This window comes from Strongylocentrotus purpuratus, unplaced genomic scaffold, assembly GCF_000002235.5.
Source record: "Strongylocentrotus purpuratus isolate Spur 01 unplaced genomic scaffold, Spur_5.0 spur5_scaffold_14, whole genome shotgun sequence".
In the NCBI taxonomy this organism is placed as follows: domain Eukaryota; kingdom Metazoa; phylum Echinodermata; class Echinoidea; order Camarodonta; family Strongylocentrotidae; genus Strongylocentrotus; species Strongylocentrotus purpuratus.
Genome location: NW_022145599.1, coordinates 30,456,406 through 30,475,214, shown reverse-complemented (window position 1 = coordinate 30,475,214; position 18,809 = coordinate 30,456,406). Strand labels below are relative to the sequence as shown.

At 38.9% G+C, this 18,809-nt stretch overlaps 2 protein-coding genes across 2 annotated transcripts; one reads left to right on the top strand and one right to left on the bottom strand.

The window, feature by feature from the left end:
* The first annotated feature begins 349 nt into the window (after positions 1–349).
* On the top strand, positions 350–14,837 carry LOC115923629. The gene is made up of 13 exons (XM_030984705.1): positions 350–1,423; positions 2,965–3,147; positions 3,741–4,060; positions 4,390–4,586; positions 5,059–5,329; positions 5,689–6,081; positions 6,418–6,669; positions 7,141–7,278; positions 7,613–7,871; positions 8,281–8,562; positions 8,926–9,153; positions 9,718–9,849; positions 9,984–14,837. Exons 1-13 carry the CDS (start codon positions 1,126–1,128, stop codon positions 10,343–10,345), a joined length of 3,315 nt encoding a protein of 1,104 aa, XP_030840565.1. The 5' UTR covers positions 350–1,125; the 3' UTR covers positions 10,346–14,837.
* On the bottom strand, positions 9,241–17,654 carry LOC115923630 (probable Werner syndrome ATP-dependent helicase homolog 1). The gene is made up of 6 exons (XM_030984706.1): positions 15,663–17,654; positions 14,111–14,261; positions 12,933–13,071; positions 12,295–12,465; positions 11,228–11,344; positions 9,241–10,886 (listed from the first exon to the last, which is right to left on the bottom strand). Exons 1-6 carry the CDS (start codon positions 15,840–15,842, stop codon positions 10,373–10,375), a joined length of 1,272 nt encoding a protein of 423 aa, XP_030840566.1. The 5' UTR covers positions 15,843–17,654; the 3' UTR covers positions 9,241–10,372.
* Between the last annotated feature and the right edge of the window lie 1,155 nt (positions 17,655–18,809).

Below are 18,809 nucleotides of genomic sequence, written 5' to 3'. Positions count from 1 at the left end.
GCAACTTCTTTTGCAAGAACAGAAGAAGCGCCTTAGTCGCAGCCCCAAAGGGAACCAGCCTGGGTACCATGAATACGGAGTGTGAAGAGTTTGCCAGGAAATGTGGAGACAGAGATGACCCTAAGATGGCTTCTCACGTTCTGGCTCTCATGGTGCGGGCTATATGCTCATCATACAGCTGGTGGATCGGAGAAGGGGTCACATGAAGAAGGGACAAAAGAAAAGGCCAACTGCTCGTTTTCTGCGAAACAGGTAGTGGGGTAGCTTAGTGACAAATATACCTTTGATCATGACAGGCCGGACAAAAGCATAATTTTTTCACCAGACATTTGTATATGTATGAGGATCAAAATTAGGCTATGCTTCAAAAAATCTGCTGACACGAATCATGAGTAAGTAGCCTTAATTTACATAATTTCAAAAGTCCCACCTGTGTGACAATGTGTCTGCATTCATAGACTAGCATAACAGGGAATTCCCCTGACTCCCATGAATGCTGGCTTCTGATTGGTCAAGAGTTTGTACTGCAAGCTGTAGTTTCAGAGAATTAGAAAGCAATGGGATTGCAGAGAAAGCTATTTTCATCCTTCTCCGGATCCAGTTGATTTATTTCAGACATTTCCCTCATTACAAACGTAAGTAAATCAGTTTTTACTGTAATAAACATCTTCTTAACTATTTAGGCATATTGTAATTTCAATGATGATATGTACACTTGCTAAGAACAAACCAAGAGTCAGTCCCACCCTAGCCTGACCAGACGCCGTGCGTAGCACGGCGTCTGACCTCCTCCCATACCGCCAGTACAGTGAACGGCCAATTCTAGAATTTCTACATTTAAAAAAAAACATTTTAAATTAACGCAATTAATTATTTTGGAACTATACTCACATTTGGCTATGCCACGTTGCTGTGCGCATCCATTGTCATCTTTCTTGATATCTGATAGTGAGGTTTTACTGATTTAATGCAACAAATTAACCTAAAACTTGGTCCTTGGTGATCGCACTAAAATTCCAAAATAGTAGCTTCACGAAACATACGTATTGCGCATGCGCAACCGGAAGTGCGAGCACGTGTGCGTTCAATGTGTTACGGAAAGCTTGTCGTCTGCTGCAGGCTAAAATGGAGGGAACTATTTCTTCTTGCATCAATTGTAAACAAAATTTTACACCAAAAAACAAAGGCTTTTATCGTCATCAAGTCAAAACAACCACCTCGCCAAGAACATTCACGGCTATTTTTAGGAAGCCACCTTCGTTTTATGAACTGAATGTTTTTATTTGTAGACGGTGCTACAGGTTCCTCGTCAGTCAAACAAGGCCAGTACAGAGTAGGAAAAGGACCGCCCGACGGACGCTGCATCAAGCCGGATCCCCTGGACAAAGTCCTCAACGAGTACATGAAGAGTCGGAGGAATATGGTAGGAATCCAGATCTGCCCAAATCCGGCATCTCCTCAAAACATGATCCGATTATTAATGTCTATTTTGCTCTCGACCACCCCTCCCCCATGAATTCTAGTATGGCACTATATACAGCTAAATTTAATTGGACCCTTTCATCAGTACACCACTCTTCCAAACCCATGCTTAGTTTTTATTCTGACAAACAACCAAACAAAGATAATAATTTCAAACAGGGTCCAAATCATGTAGGCCTACTTTAATATATTTACCTAAATTTCTTATGCTGGAAAAATTTTAGGATTTTAATTGTTCTAAGGAAATGGTGCACAGGTGATGGGCAACGAGCATCACGCCTCAATTATGATTTTTTGTGTTTGTTTTTGTTTTTGTTTGGGGGGGGGGGATAAATTGAGTTGGCTAGGGCTATGATGATCATACGAAACAGTGTCGGAAAGAATAATGTTGAAGTGCAGTGTTATTGTGAGACAATTTCAGAAAAATTAATCTAAAATTATTTAATATTCTACTCGATATCTTATTAATCCATGTTCATTGATCCGTGTTCATGATTTGCCCATGGTCAATATCGGGGCGAGGGAGCGATTGAAGCGGCTGAGTGGGAGGGGGGGGGGGGGGGGGGAGGATGGAAATGGAGGGAAGAGGTGTCCCGTTCCCACGGTAGGGACACTGAAAAAAAAATGAACATACCCTACGCAGTATATAGAATACTTCAAATTTATTTCCTGAATAATCAAAGTGTATCCCCATTGTCAAAGTTTTATGATTGGGCGGTTGGTCTTTAAAATAACGACATATACAGACAAACCGAATACTGAACAGACTATAGGGGTCTGAAATCATTGCGAGCGAGTGCAACGAGAGAGCATAAAATTTGTATATTTCTGAGTAAAAGATAAGGCATTCTTTAAGTTGGTTTATAAATTCAAATCGGATATTTTTTATATTATGAGGAGGCGGGTGCATTGCCTTATGAATAAAGATTTATAAACACAAACCGAGAACTCACCCTGTCCAAAAAGCCTAATAGTGCTAGCGAGCGCATCGAGCGAGCCGATATTTCACGTACTTCTGCATAGGAAACAGGGAATTACTTTTTATATTGGGTTACCGAATCAGAAAATTCTTATGCAATTACGAAACCTGTCCTTCTATTTTACATTTTTGTACCTGCAACGAATTTGTGAAGGTATTAATATAACAAATTTATATGAAAGTTAAGAAGAAAAAGAAAAGAATGCTCATGTACCACAAATATCTAGCATGAGGCTTACATGTTTACAGCCCCTCTATCGGGAATACTGCGTGCTGGCGAGTGAGAGAGCAAGAGCCTTTTTTTGAAGGGGGGGGGGGGGGGTTGCATCAAAATTCTGAATTTTTAAACCCCCAAACATTAAATCATTTGATGTTATGCTATTTGAAACATAACATATAATCTTTAAAAATATTTTGAAGTTTTTAACTAATTAAGGATATGGTCCGTGTTCCGTTTCTCATTCATTTATTCATTTATGATTTCATTTCTCCACTTTTGCCAGAACATTCATCACCTGGACTTTCAACTCCAGCTGCAAAGCGACCCGCGCATTTTCCGACGCCTGACCTCCATGCACCAAGACCTAACGGATCCGTGGAGGAAGCGCAGGACACTCCGCATGAATCATGTCTTCTTGTGCAACATGACCATGATTACACGCCCTCGCGAGAAATACTGAGGCCAGGTATTTTCTTTCTATAACCACCTCTGCAAAACCCGTTCCTCTTTCCTGAATCTGGTTCGCAAAAATATAATTCGTTCAAAATGTGCAAAACGATAGGTATATATCTTATAGAGGGGTCTCTATAATTATACCGGCCCAAATAATCTGAATTATATTTCTCCCGATTCATTATTTCTGTAGCATCTCTTTCCCCGGAAGAACGGTTAATGGAATGGAAAGTTACTCAAATAAGTGTTACACATTTGCAAGTTGCCATCTGCGCAAAATTTATCTCGTCAAATAACTCTAGGGCTCACAAAGTTTTAGATCCAAGTACATTCCCGTTCAGGATTGATAAGCAACACTGTAACATACATCCAAATACATAACCGTTCAGGATTGAGAAGTAAAACTGCATGCAACATACATTTCTCTTTTTTTTTCTTGTTTCTTAATAATTACATGAACATTAAACACTTTATAAGCAATATCGAAATATTCCACAATGAAGTTTTGACACGGGAGTATTCGTATTCATCAAGATTAGCTTGAGCACATCGTATGTCTCACAGAAAAATAAACTATTATTAAAGCTTCTCTTCCTCAACTCAAAGGTGACGGTGAATTCGCAGAAGGAGAAAGATGTATATCGTCACCAAATGATCAAGTAGATGCTCACGTGCAGACAAACCTTCCGCCATCATCGCCATCATCATCTCTTCTAGACGCAGAACCATCAATGAGCATTGAACTCAACGATGAGCTTCCGTCTCTCTTTCCTGAATCTGGTTCGAGACCAACCACTGCAAAGGAGAGGGCTGTAGCGAGTGTCGAAAATTCGCAATATCGCCTCGCATTCAGACAATTATGTGGGAATTATCCAGCAGCAAAGAAGGCACTGTTACAGGTCACGCAAGAGATGATCCGGGAAGAAGTAAGAAATTTTATTATAGGCTAGAGGGTGGGGGCACGGTCTATGCCTTTATGGATTAGTGTATATGTAATTCTAAAGAAATTGATACCAGTATCATCGATTTTGGTTGAACAATTTTCCTTCTACGCTTCTAGAGCGAGACGATATTATTTTATGAAATTAACGATTTTCAGGCAAGTCATGAGTCGGGAAAACGTTTCAATTTCTACGTTATTTAACTATTTGACTAAATTAGAAACCAAACATATGCTTTACAATTTAACTACAATAACGACGTGGTATTCGCATGTCTTTAGTCAATTTAAAGTATGATTGATTGTATTTATCAGGTGAAAGCCATTAAGCGATCCGGAAGCGCCTTGAGCCAGCCAGTGACAATTGGAAATGTCGCAGAATTCAGCTGGGAGGATCTTGTAGAGGACACCGAGAAGATTATGCCACTCTCAATCAGTTGCATCTCGGCAATGATGCCTTCGGTCAAAGGGGCCAAGAGAGGAAGAACAAAAGGAAAGAAAGGCTCTCGGAGGTACAACATGTAGTACTGATAAGTGATAACCTGAATACATTTCACACTGATCATAGTTATGTACTTTGGGGGATAAAGCGGGGTCATTGAAAAGTAAGAGAGATTGTGGGCGCTTTCCTTCACATAAGAAATTATAAATTAACATTACACAGATAAACTAAACACATGCAAAAGGACAATTTAGTGTCGCACAATACGTAATTATGTAAATATATGATTTTGTGGCATTAAGATAGAGACGGGAGAAGTTAGAGGAACTCAACAACTGAATTAATATTTCGAATCTGATAGCCTTAATTGGCAGTCCGAGGTTTTGTGTGTCATGTTATTGGACTTTTTTTTTTTGGGGGGGGGGGGGTACAACAACCAAATTCTGTTTCCCAAGCAATAATTTGCGGTGAAAAGTACTTTATACGCTTCTTATAAGAAAGATAATAACGTAAACGATCTTATTTTTCTTATCCATTAAAAGGGGACTATCCGATAAAGAGGCAAAGGAAATCATCGACCGCAGAATGGGAATTATACTAGCCATGGCATTATACACCCACTCGCCACGCAGCTTCCAATTTGTCCAGGCGACCATGGGAATAGAACTGTGGCGCCAAGGAGTGTCCCAGAAAGTCTTCCGGACGCTCAATCACAGTGGCATCACCATGGGAGCAGAGCGCGTCAGGTTCCATGTCGATAGAATGGCGGAAAATCATGACCAACAACTTAAAGAGTGGAAGTGTACAATTGAGGTGAAGAAATATAGGGTGTACTTGAGTCATACACCATTTTGAATATTCACAGTAATTAACAAAATTATGTACATCCATACTAGTCGTCTACTATGTTCTTTTTTCTGAAAGTTGTTCGTATTAAAATCTATAAAGCTCTTTATTCCCACAGCTCGTCCCCTTAGTAAGAACTTGGCAGTATCGAGATATAGTTTGAGGAAATGACCGCTTCCTCTTGTAGCAATGTATGACTTTTTTTTTACTCTAGATAACACGAAAACACTAAAAAAAAAAATCGGTGTTTCCTTCTCAATTAATATTATGCTGAAATGAATTGACATGTGGATAATACGAAATCCCTCTCTCCCTAAATTGATCAGGAAGCGCCGAGCATGACAATACGTCGGAAGCTAAAGTTCATTACCGGTCCTCCTACATTTGGACTCTGTATTGACAACGTGCAGAAGGGATGTGAAGCAAAACATCAAGGCAGAACACATAGCAACAAATTCCTCCTTCAGACGATGTGCTACGCGGCAAGGGACAGGGTGCCAGCTTCTTCGTCATCCTCGACAGTGAGCGATGCAGAGGACTTAGACCCGTTTAGCTTCTTGCCCTCACCGGAAGTCTTCAACCGCCAGCGAATGCGCTTAGTAGATGTGGTATCGAACATCATGGGGAGGCATATGGGCTTTTTAGAGAGCTTATCTCCTGACCTTCCCATCACACAAGAACACGCACAAACAGCTGCCATGGCTAAGAAGTCTGAAATGGTGAGAATTTGACCAGGGGTGCAGCTATAGAGGCCTTATTCAATATACAACTCACAGTCTTTTTTTAATTTGTTTGTTTTAACTTGAATCTGAATTATAGTGCCCGATTTGAGTACTTCAAATTGTATGCCTTAGTTGTTTATCCAGTACCAACTTGACAAATTAAATGTTCACTTCGCGTTGATAATGTAATATCTAATGATTAGAAGTATAACTTTAAACTACCTTCATACTGAGAGAAACCAGGAAAATAGTGGGCATACTGCTATAAGTTCAGATTATATTATCAAAGAAAAATAGATGTTGACATTCAGATAATAATTACCTATAATACAGGTAACAATTGGAGTTGTGAACGCCAATCCTAGTACCACGCAGGGGACAATTTCAGTCCTGGAGCGCCTCCAGACCTATGTGCCTGTTACCGAAGGAACACCAACACAGACCCTCGTCAGTGGCGACGGGCTGACAATCGAACGCATATTACACGCCCAGAGAGCGCGAAGTAACGGGGAACGATGGGAGGACAGACTCGACGCATTCTTTGCAACACCTCAGGAGTTCCACAAGGAGATCCTCCTATTGCAGGTCAGTTTGAAAGGAAGAACATTCTCACTGGTGCAGCCCAATATAATTCTTAAGTGAGATGATATTCGAGTCTAAAAGTCATGTTATCATCTTAATTGGAGGGTTAATAGCATGGGCGTCATGCCCCCCCCCCTCCCACGGTCTTGTTAAAATAATGCCTACATGGACCACAGTAAATACGTGTTGGCAAATTACAATTGATCAAATAAAAGAGTTTTCACCGTCTTATATGACCTTTTATGCTCTGTGTCTCAAAACGTGAATGACAATGTCGATTAGGAAAAATTATATTGCAGTTCAATAAAAAGATAGGGTTAGGTGTCAAATTCTCTTCATTTGTCGATTAATCAAAACAGGACGTGTAAATTGCAAAGTCAGAGCCAGAAACTGAAATGATCGCTTGTAAATGATATCATTGAAAAATATGTCATAAATCACGTTATTCAGATATATTGCCAATCTTTATAATAGGACTCGAACAATGTGTTCTTCAGAGGTCAAAGTATTTCTGCACGAGGAACACTTGCACAACTGAAATGCGACTTCAATCACCATTCCTTCAAAAAAGACGTGATGCAAAATGTTCAGCATGTCTGGGATATGTACGAGGTAAGCCGTATTTGTGTGAGTGTGTGTATGTGTGTGTGCGTGTGTGTGTGTGTGTGTGTGTGCGTTTGTTGCTTTTGCTTGTGTTCATGTGAAGGGGGGAGGGGTGTTGATGAATTTCCCTCAAGTAACTGAAATTGGAGAAAGACGTTTCAAAATGTGGATTGGAATGGCGACAATTATTCAAGATTAAAGCTTATACTGACAAAAATGATGATGGAAATGTCAGTAAAAGGAGAAAGGGGGGGGGGGGGGTTACGATGTTTTGATAGTTTAAGAATGATCCCAGCATAACTTAAAAGTCACATTATAATAATCATTTTTATAATTTATGCAGTTCGTGACCGAGGCGTACACTCTCCTTTGTGCATTGAAGTTCTGTGGAACGTCATCCCTAAACGACATCCCTGATAGTTTCCCTGCTAAAGGAACGACAGAGGAACAACTCCAATGGGTAAAGAGTGTGGCACAACAAGTTGTGGACTACATATACCAGGAGCCCGATAAGTCATCAGTTCAAGTAGCTGCAGAAGCATACAAGAATGAGGCCTCTGAAGGAACAGATGATGCACTAGGCTATTGCCTCTGCAAATCTGGTAGGCATGTCCATCAGTACCAGTATCTATTCTTTTGCACTTTTAACTGAATATGCTCCCGTTTCATTATATGATAAAAGCTTCCAAAATCAAGTGACAATTAATGCCATACCTAATGGTAAATAAGTTACAAGCTGAATTGTACACTATATCGATTTTTTTCCAAAGCCATTACTAACATAATTATCTTAAACTGCATTTTAAACCTCCCAAATTCGTTTTGGAGACGGGCGTTGCATTTTAAAAGTGGACAATAGAAGAAAAAGAAGATATCCTTCAAACACATATCACTCTATCAGTTAGGGGATGAATTTAATAATGTTTTCTCTAACTTCTGTTGAAAGAAAATTGAGTTGTATTCGACAAGACTGATACATGTTTTTCCAACCTTTTAAAATAATTAATACAGAAAAGAATGACGACATGGTGCTGTGTTGCAGTTCAACATGTCACAAGGCTTGGTTTCACCTTAGTTGTGTTGGGTTGACAGCTGCTCCAGACAAAGAGAAAGACTGGTATTGCAGCGCCGACTGTGAGAGTGGTCCGAGTTACATCTACTGTGTGTGCCAGCGGAAAGTCGATCCAGAGGGCAACACAAACATGGCGCAGTGCGCATTGAAAGGAAACTGCAGGGGTCATGAATGGTATCACCACAGATGCATTGGTCTTCAGTTGACTGATCTCTTACCCGGTAAGAATATTGTAATTGTTCATAGTTACAAGGTTTCAGGAATATTATAAATACACAATTTCAAATATTAACATTTTAGCAAGTTTGGATAACCCACTAAATAGAACTAATCCTGCAACGTTTGGTGTCCCTATCTGGATAAAACTCTACCAGAATCTGCGATATGCAAGCCAAAACTCTATTCGTGGACTATATATTCCATATTCCCATTTTTTCCATGGATGTCAAAAGTCTAGTTGATGAGGTTCGATCATAAATTATACAAGCATCTTATTAGCCCTAACCGTACCTTAGAATAAGAAGAGGGAACAAATTTTCACAAATCCATTAGTTCCAATGCATTCCATATATATATCTTCGCAGAGAAGTGGTATTGCAGTGAAGAATGCGCCCTTGATTCTCAAAACGACGACCATGTGCTGAACCACAGTAGAGCTCTCGTTCTGGAAGGATTGCGACATCTAGCCAGGAGAGCAGCAGTTCGGGCTGGAAATGGACCAGTCATGGTTGAAGACTGGAAAATCGATCTCATAACTTTCTGGTCAAAGAGACACCCAAAGTACCTCATCAATGCCCACTACTTTTTAGCATGTGAGTCTGGAATTTGAAGACTTATAAGATTTTACATTGATAAGATATTCATTTGACTCGATGCGAGAATAACTGACAGGACAAGACTTCATGACACTCACGATAAACTTATTATTATGTGCCAAAAATATATTCTGTGTGCCACATCATCACATCATCTTTTAGACCCACTTCCACTTGAAATGCACATAGAATACGTCCGTTTCATTTGTGATTAGGTGTACTAGACAACGAATCCTCCAGGATGTGCATATTGTGAGTTTGGGGATAAACAGATTAAGCATTGTTTAAGAGATAGGAGATTTGTGCCATTTGCCGAAAGAAGGACGCTGGCAAACACACAATTAATAAAGTGTATACTGATGAACGGTCATAATGATGGCATGTGCATTCAAACTAATAGTGACCTAGCTAGTTAACGTTAAAGGGATGGTGCCCATGCGATCCTTTGAACATCATGAAATGATCCTCGAACGAGGGGTTTGAAAAGTAGAAAGTATTTCCTTGGTCATGTTGGTGAAATGTTGGTTTTAGATTTCGCAAATTGTTTTTTCATGGCATCAGGTATCGGTGGATTTGCTCCTTCTGACATCAGGAACAATTTGATCTGGAACAGAGTCATCAATGTCACTGGCAAGCCCGGAGGAAACATAGGGATGGACCTTGGTACTGAGCACATTAACATGGACTACAAGGGTATGTCAGTTGCAATGTTTGACGCATTTTGCGTTGTGCGTAGGTGACGTGATATGCAATTATAAATCAAGGTTGATTTGATCTTCTCAACAATTATATTTTAACTGTTTTTTTTTCTGTATCAATTTTTGCAGGTATGATCGACTTCGCTCATGGAAATGTGACTGAGAAACACGCGCAGAGATGTGCCAAGATGTCAGGACCATTTGGTAGGTACCTGGATATCATGTTCAGTGATGCCGGGATCGTCTCCATGAAGACGCCAACTAGGAAGAAAGCAGAGGATGTATACAAACAAGATGTTGCATTGTTTGTGGATGAGAACGATGGATTTGGACTGTTTGAATACTTGCCCTTCAGACAACACAAAGGCTTTGAAGGGTTCGACCATAAAGAGGTGTTGCGAAATCCAAAGAACCTTGGTAAAAAGCTGAAAGCACTTTCTACGAGAATGGATGCACAGCGTCGCAGTGTTAAATTGTGCACTGACTCATAGAAATGGATACATGCTATGGGTCCCGTATTACTTAGCACTGTCGCAAACTGAGCAGCATGACATCACCTGTACATTGTCCTTTTCCATGCCATGCACGAAGAGCGTGTTCAACACCGATTTCCGGATGCAGCGGGATGATTGGACAAGGTCCCTCATGTCTTCATCAACCCATCTCTTGTTGACTGAAAAGGGTGGCAGATACATAATGGCTTTTCCGGGTCTTCCATCCCTCGCGCATCGGCCTGTTTCTTGCCAATAGCAGAGGACATCACTAGGGCATCCCCAGTGGATAACCTGATCAATGTCGGCGATGTCGACACCCAAACCGAATGCTATTGTTGCTACAACGCAGCGCAGCTTAGAACCTTCGGTGGAAAAGTTACGACATATTCGTTCCTGACTCTTTGAGTCCGTTGATGCGTGGTACATTTCGATCAGTCTACTTTCCACACTGCAAGACTGCCCTGGTCCTGGAGCATGGGCGGACTCGGCGAGGCTTTCGTTGAGCCATGTGTAGAGTTCAGCAACGTGGTCGATTTGTCTGAAAGAACAATACTTAGTGACATTATTAAGGATATTGAAGCTAATCCACGTGTGCCTCTTTTAAGATCCAGTCAACAATAGTGAAAGTGATATAAATTGTAACTGAACGGAAAACCGTTTATTGAGCAAAGTAACGATTAACCGTAACTCCTTATGAAATTGACCCCTTATAATGTGAACATAATTCTTTATATTGCAAAACGTTAAACGTAAGAATGAACGCATCGCTGTCATAAAGATTCGCCTAAAGTTTTGACATACTAGTTAATTGAAAATGAAAACCTTCATAAAACTTAATTCCGTAAGAAAAATGAAAATTGCGTTTTAAAATTTATTTACCGTGCATAAATGATGGTTTTTGCAGCATCGACACCCTTCTCCTTTAATTCATCCAAGTACCATCCAATGGCTTCAAACTTGTCCTTCACCGGAACCACTGATAGATGAATGTTTGGTCTGTGGATAGAACAATTAAAGGTACATGAACTCAGTCATATCCACAGAGCTATTCATATATTCCTTAAAAGTCTCCTTACACACAAGATTTCATTAAATGTCCGTATGTAGCCTAATAGTTTATGACATTATGACTCTCTGCTGTAGACAATTAATGTGCCTCAACTGATAACGAGTATTACACAGGTTTCTGTCCGATTTAAAGTTCTGTCAATTCCCTTATGATTCATTTATGATATTCAAAAGGGCCTATCCGAGTAATTATGAAACCCTGGACCCTGTGGTATAAAAGCTGATATCAAACCCAATTCAGCAACTCAAACATAAGTCTCGAAATTCGCGATTTTGATTGGCTAATACCCTGATACCGGACTCATGTTTGAATTCCTAACAAACAAAACAAAATATAACAAATAAATAAATTAAATGAAAGAGAATAATAACAATGAAAGTAACAACAATAATAGTCATCGACATCATAATAATGATAATTAAAAAATAATAATAATAATAATAATAACAACAATAAAAATAATAATAATCTAATGTTAATAAATGCATAAATAAATACATAAAGATATTGACTGCATTTTACTGATATTTTGTATCATGCAGAATGTAGATTTGCGAGCGCGCAAGTTCTCCTTCCGCCCCCTGTTGAACCCTGTCCCTATTAAAATCTTTGATATACCCCTGATCACTCTTAACCATATTTATTATTTATAAATGTTCCTAGTCGCAACCCTGCAGGGCTGTATTCTTATTTTGTTTTTGCTGTCTGATTTTCATTTTCCTTTAAGATTTCTCACATAATTATTATTACAATAAGGGAAGAGAAGTTCAGTAGTAGATACTATGTATGTATACTATGATCATGATCAATTGACTTGAAGAAATCATTAATAATGATCATTCACATTAACTGCTTATGATGATAAGGTATAACCAACCTGTTGGGAATAGCGGCGAATATTTCTACTTCTTCCCTGCGGAGATTCAGGTTTTGAAGTATTTCTGTGACCATTCTGTTTGTTGCCGTGGCTGTAAGAAGCATTATAGGGCATGCCAGCCTGGATGTCAAAGATGTGGTCCGGAGGTACTCCTCCCTGAATGTAAGACCCCTGTAAGATGAACACAAATGATTGGTAAAATTGACTCGTTTGACCTATTTACCTATCAGTGAATGTTGTGAATTTGATAATGTGTAATTATGGTTTATAATTAGTGTCTTCATGTGAAAGTGCACATCCCACTGTGCATGAGTGAAGTAAACTGAGCTCAGAAAACGTAGCTCCTTGTTAATATTTATGAAAATGACATTGGTGCAGAGTATATGTATAGGCCTTCATTATGTAAACGATGAAGAGGAAATACCTATTTTGTCTTATATGAATATGTCACATTTTGAAGGCGCATTTTGCAAACTCGCTTGCTGTTTAAGACTTTCACGCAGCTTCATAATGCAGAGCTATCTTGAATGGGCCCATGTAATCACATGATTAGCAGAAACAAAAGTGATAAGCTTTTAAAAGACATGTATTTTGTATGATAATGGCTTGAAATATATAAATAATTTTCAAGAACATGCCATTTTGTAAAGCAGTGAACCTCATCTAGCACCAGCAACGAAATCCTGTTTTGAAACTTCCGCACCCATTGCCACCACTTAGGGGACAGGATGGCCTCCGGGGAAGTAAAAACGAGGTCTGTCCCTCCATTCATCAGGTCTGTTTAATAAATGAAGAAATAACAGGAACGTTGTGATCGATGCATTCATGTCAAATTCTATCGAGTGCATTCTGTATATAAACACGTGAAATAATCACATCCCACATCTATTCCACTTGTATTTCTTATCAACAGATACAACAAGAACTATATTGATATCGGGTGTACATAGAGGACAACGCCATGCGTTTTACATCTGTGGTGTTAATTCAACACCCAATGGTGTTATTCTAACATTTTTGGTGTTATGTCCAAACTCTAAGGTAGTAATTTTAATACCTGAAGGTGTAGTCCTCTACTAAAACCGACTGGTGTCAATTTTAACACCCCAGTTTTTACAGTGTATGTCGTCTATCTATTTTATTGTACATCGGATTTGATGTTTTGCATTATCACTTCAATAATAATAATGTTATACACTATTACCATATATTTAACCATAACTGTGGCAAGAAGAAGCACTATTTGTTGTGATGTAAATTATGGTAATGCTATTACGCCCTACCTATACAAGTGATGACGATCCTTAATGTATAATTTTATTGCATCATTTGGGTAAAGAATTTTCTACCGAGGAGAATGATACTAATTAGATCTTTGAATTTGATTGAGTAGTGTTGATTCATGTCGTTTCTTTAAATAAAGTCATTTTCAAATTTCGAATGTTCGGGGGGAGCCCATTGATGCATGCAAACAAAAGAAAAACTGAAATCGGAAAACGGACGCATGTTACACGCCATTCCCGACACAAGTACTCCTATATATTGGTCGCTAAAAGCATGCGAAATTTGAAAATGATTGTATTAAAAGAAACGGGCATAGAATCAAAATTACTGAACCATTTACAACAATCTTGGCATCATTCTCTTTGGTCTTTGGTAGAAAATGATTTATCCAATAATGTAAAACCAAATATGTAGCTTTTGAATTAAGGCAAGCATACTGAAAAATCTTCGTTCCACTTTATTTCTGGGACACCTGGTATAATCCGCTGTATGACCCACAACGTGTAAAATCTCTCGTTGCTGTTTGAATTACCGTTTTCAGTCTCCCTGTCCATGTCATGACCTGAATGGCCAAGAATGGCCGCAGTTCTGATGCCAAGATTCTTCCATCTGCGCACCTGGTCCAGCATTAGACTTTTAAGCGGACTTACTACGAGGGTTATGTGTGTTTTCTGTGGATTCAGCTGTAAAAAAAAAAAAAAAGAAGAAGATTAATGCATGCACAGGTTTTAGTTTATCATACATTTGTAAAGGTAACTATATAACTGTGTTTGTTAGTTATATATTTTAGACAGTGAATATGAATGTTATTAGTTTCTTCAATTTTCTTTTTGGTTAAATATAATCATATTCACTATGCTGCAGGATGGGAATGGGGAGGGGGGGGGGGGGGCTGGTCCCACCAATCTTATTTTATTGATTATTATTATATCTTTAAGTGATCATTTTAAGACCGATTGTGATTGGGACAAAACCAGTACATTTTCCAGCAGCTCTGCCTAATTTTGAAACCTTAATTTTATATTTTATTTTCATTCATTTATGTGTGTTATTGTTTGTTTTTTTGTATTTGTTTTTGTTTTTTGTTTTTTTTGGCTGGTCTTGCATCCACATAATTATGGGAAGTATGCCGTTCCGTTCCTTATTTGGGCCTGGTATCTCATTGCATGATCAGACGGACTTTTTAAGGCCCGCTATCCGATGAATGTATACTGTATGCATGCAAATAAAATAATGATCTGAAATTAGACCAGCATGAATGAATCTCGATCGTCTCATTCCTTTTTGCATTCATGTAAAATGAGTGGGTCGGGAGCACCTAACCCGTGGCGTGCATATACTTATGACACATTTGGAAAAGATTGTGGAGGTTGTATAACTCCCCCCGGGGGGGGGGGGGGACTGTTATTTTGACGGGGGTGTGCCGCTACCAATTCCAAAACGGAGGGGGGGGGGGCTAAGGAGCGGCAAAGAAGATCAAAACGATGGCCTTGAGAACGGCCTCCCCCAAAAAACAACTACAACAACACAAAATGAGAGTTTACTTTACACCCCTTTACACCCATGACAGAGCCTTATTCCATCAGGATACGTGCAAGAGACCCACCTCTCCGACAAGCAAACGAACAAACTAACAAAAACCTTGTTGTTCAACTTGTTGGTGATTTTTTTTTCTTCAAAAAATAAATAAGTGAGGTGGAGAGGTAGGTAAAAACCAACAAACGACTCCAAAACAAACTGACAAGAAAAATGAAAGGTCTCACATCGACTAAAACACCAAAAAGTCGCATATAATCTTAAAAATACAAGTTAAACCTCAAATCGTATATAGGAGGGGGGACATTTGATATTTTGTCCCCCTCTAAAAAAATCATGAAACACTGGCAAAAAAAAAAAAAAAAAAAAAAGGTCAAACATACCCCTAGTTTGTATATATACGGCAATGCCTTAATATTAACTTATACAAAATCATATTAAACGGCGCTTGTTTTCTGTTGCATGTTCCATTCAAGAAAGCTGATTAACAAAAAATATTAAGACAATAAAAAAAACGACAGCTACATTTAAAAACACAATATGCCTACTTTGTTCAAAAGTGGTGCGTGGAGGGCATAAATCAAACTTTTTCCGTATCCAGTGGGAAGGATCCCCATGGTGTGATTTCCTTTGGCAGCGCTTATGAGCATGGACTCCTGTTTTTGTTTCAGTACAAAAGTACTTCCGAGCACATCATCCACAACTTCTTTGAGCATTCTCGTTTCCATGGCAGTTTCTACGTACGCTGAATAATTTCTGCCTGAATCATGAATGAATCTGGGCGATTACGCTATAAATTTACATTGCACACAGTATAGACGTCGCGTCGTCTGCTACAGCAGTTGCTTCCGCGCGTGCTACTCGGGCGATCTCGTCACGTGACTTGACCTTCACAGAGTTGCGATTACCTTCCGGTTCATATACAGCGATTACATGAGATCGAGCCCCATAGGACTGCACACAACTTTGTTCGCTGTGTGAAGGACTTTACTGATAAAAAGGCAGGATTAGGTGAGTTTTTAACATTTTTATTTAAAAATAAATAGAGCTGCATGAAGCTCATGTAATACCGAACACCCAGAACACACTCCCAAGGTGATAAAGGTTATGATAGAATAGATATTCGTGTCGTCGGCAAATGTGTAGGGGGCTCAGCGGCTTTTTGGAGCAAGCGGGGTACATCCCCGAGCTTCGCTCGGGGATGTGTATATTTAGTCCCACCCATGCAAATTTGTGTTATAGAATATATGAAGGGTTGGAAAGGAAGTAAAATAACATTTCAAGAGACGATGAACAAAACTGATTTTAGTACTAGTCAGAAATAATTTTTCTTTTCTTTGCATCACCTTTCATGAAATTGGTGCTATTCATTTCTCTTCCAAGATGAATTGTACTTTGAAAACAAAGGGGAAGATAAGTAGAATTGTGCCATACTCTGCTAGTCTATACCACCAGACACACCTTAACAACTTTGAACGGGGCATAGGTTGGTCAAAATCTAATTCGAGTGAGTGTTTGTGTGCATTATTATAGGTGTATTAGGGTGTGTTATGGTCATATATCAGAGCTAATTTGATGAAGTGTGTACCAATCAACTTTAAGCCCGCATAACTTTACACATAGGCCAGACCTGGGTAATTCAAAGTTGGGTGAAAATTCATTACTGCAATGCGGTTTTTAAGTTTATGCCTTTACATCAGAATTGGACCGATGCCTCTCTGAATGTCTCTGTAAATGGGGACCAAGCATATTTATCTACACTGGTATAGTTACGGGTTCATGTTTTATTGATTCTAAGAAGTTTATACTGTACATTGGGCCGTATACATAAAAGGTAGCAACTGCTTGTAAGCATTGGTTCAACTTCAAGCATAAGATCAAGCATAAAAGCAATTGCCTAAAATCTGTATGAATAACCTTGCTTGTCCTCAAACTTAGCTTTTGCTTGCCTTCAGCATGAAATTGCTCTGTCTTTCAACAAAGCACGTCACACCATTCTAGGGAGAACACAAGCGGTTTTCATTTATTCAAATGTCATTTGTTTGGTGGGAAGCTTTTTCCTGATATAGTAATTCATACTTAGTTGCTTACAATATTTTCATTTAAGCTCTATTAAAGATCCATTATAGAATGATACATCACGAACAAAATCATGACATGACATGACAAAATCATGATCTTGTAAAAATACTAAGTAGTCATAACAACGTAAAGCAAGTGAGAATTCATCTGAAAAATGAACAACTAATTACTTCTGATGCTGCTGGCAAATTGGTGAAATATCATTTTGAGTCACACAAAAGAAATACTAAAAGGAGTACAATTATTACTGTATTATTACGGTTGTTGTTAGACAATTCAAATTAGAATACATGTACGTACCAAAGAATTATAAAAGTTAGGTGCTATATTACTTTTGCACAGCTTTATCAGGTAGTTTACTTCAAAATGATATCATGATCTTGGAATTCACTATGAAAGATAAGCCATCATCGTTTCTAGAAAAATGCCAGTACTCACACTCACATTCTTCTGTACAACTGCTTCTAGGTAAAAGCAAAATATTTAATTAATGACTACATTTTTAACAAATGCTTGAGCTTGCTAGCAAAAGCTTTTTCTTGCAATCAATTCATATGCATACAGATTCAAGTAACAGGCTCCCTCAAGCAATTGCCACTCTTTATTCATACGGCCCATAACTATACTTACCATGTAGTATAGGCCTACTAATCAAGGTGTGTGGGGATGTCCTGGCCGAGAGACTGAAGGCCTCAAAAGGCAAGGCAAAAATAATGAAGAAAAAGATCACAAAGCTGAAGGGACAAATAAAAGCAATGTTTGAGCAGGAGGCTGGTGACATTGCATCAATATTTGAAAAAGAGGATGAGGAATTTGATTTGTAAGTTTAAATACATTTATTAAATTACTGCTTACACTTATCTTTAGATTCCCTCTACTTCAACAGCTGAAGTCATGAAGAGAAAGAGACAGAAAACCATGTGCGTAAACAAGAAGGTGTGTATGAGGTCATTTCAAACAATGTTGATTTTTCTGGAAAAACTGAATTAATTGACTTGTTAGGCGATCGCTGGGCCTATCGTTTACTGAGTGAATCGCAATACCGGACTAATAAGGGAAGAGCTACGATATACATATATCATAAATCAGAACATCATGCCAATAGAAGAGAAGTTGAAACAAAAATGGCAAAGACCTATGCCTCGCAACGAATTTCGTTGAACAAACCTGATTGTGCACTGCTGGATGTTGTTGAAGAATGGCCGTATCTCTTTGATGAGAAGATTCTCTTTCTTCAAACAACTTGTAGGTATGGATGCGAAAGAAAAAATCACAGAAGGGTTGGAAAAGATGTCTGCCAAGATGTATCGCTTCTCCTAACAATCTCGGTCCTTTGGAAACGTGCAAAATAAGCGCATTCACCAAGTACTAAATTCAGTGGATGAAGCTGTCCAGATGACAAAATGTGAATCCTCGAAAGTCATGGGGCTGGTCTACCTGGTGTCAGCATACGTAATTCTATGATGTCTGTTATTATGGAGAAATTGGTTATTTAGGCGCATAAAAAACAGGTTGCCAGGCAACTCCTAATTTACGCAGACTATTTTAACTGTACGCCATAAAATCAGCAAGAGTGGGTCATACCATCTCCCAACGAGGATTCATATCTTGCA

What these genes read in the sequence shown, in the direction of transcription:
- LOC115923629 (XM_030984705.1), top strand. Translation starts at nt 1,126, where the DNA reads ATGGAGGGAACTATTTCTTCTTGCATCAATTGTAAACAAAATTTTACA. An exon ending in TGAAGAGTCGGAGGAATATG is followed by an intron (nt 1,424 to 2,964) that starts GTAGGAATCCAG and finishes CACTTTTGCCAG; the next exon opens with AACATTCATCACCTGGACTT. An exon ending in ATGTCTGGGATATGTACGAG is followed by an intron (nt 7,279 to 7,612) that starts GTAAGCCGTATT and finishes TAATTTATGCAG; the next exon opens with TTCGTGACCGAGGCGTACAC.
- LOC115923630 (XM_030984706.1), bottom strand. Translation starts at nt 15,842, where the DNA reads ATGGAAACGAGAATGCTCAAAGAAGTTGTGGATGATGTGCTCGGAAGT. An exon ending in TTCGCCGCTATTCCCAACAG is followed by an intron (nt 11,345 to 12,294) that starts GTTGGTTATACC and finishes TTCTATCCACAG; the next exon opens with ACCAAACATTCATCTATCAG. An exon ending in AAAACCATCATTTATGCACG is followed by an intron (nt 10,887 to 11,227) that starts GTAAATAAATTT and finishes TTGTTCTTTCAG; the next exon opens with ACAAATCGACCACGTTGCTG.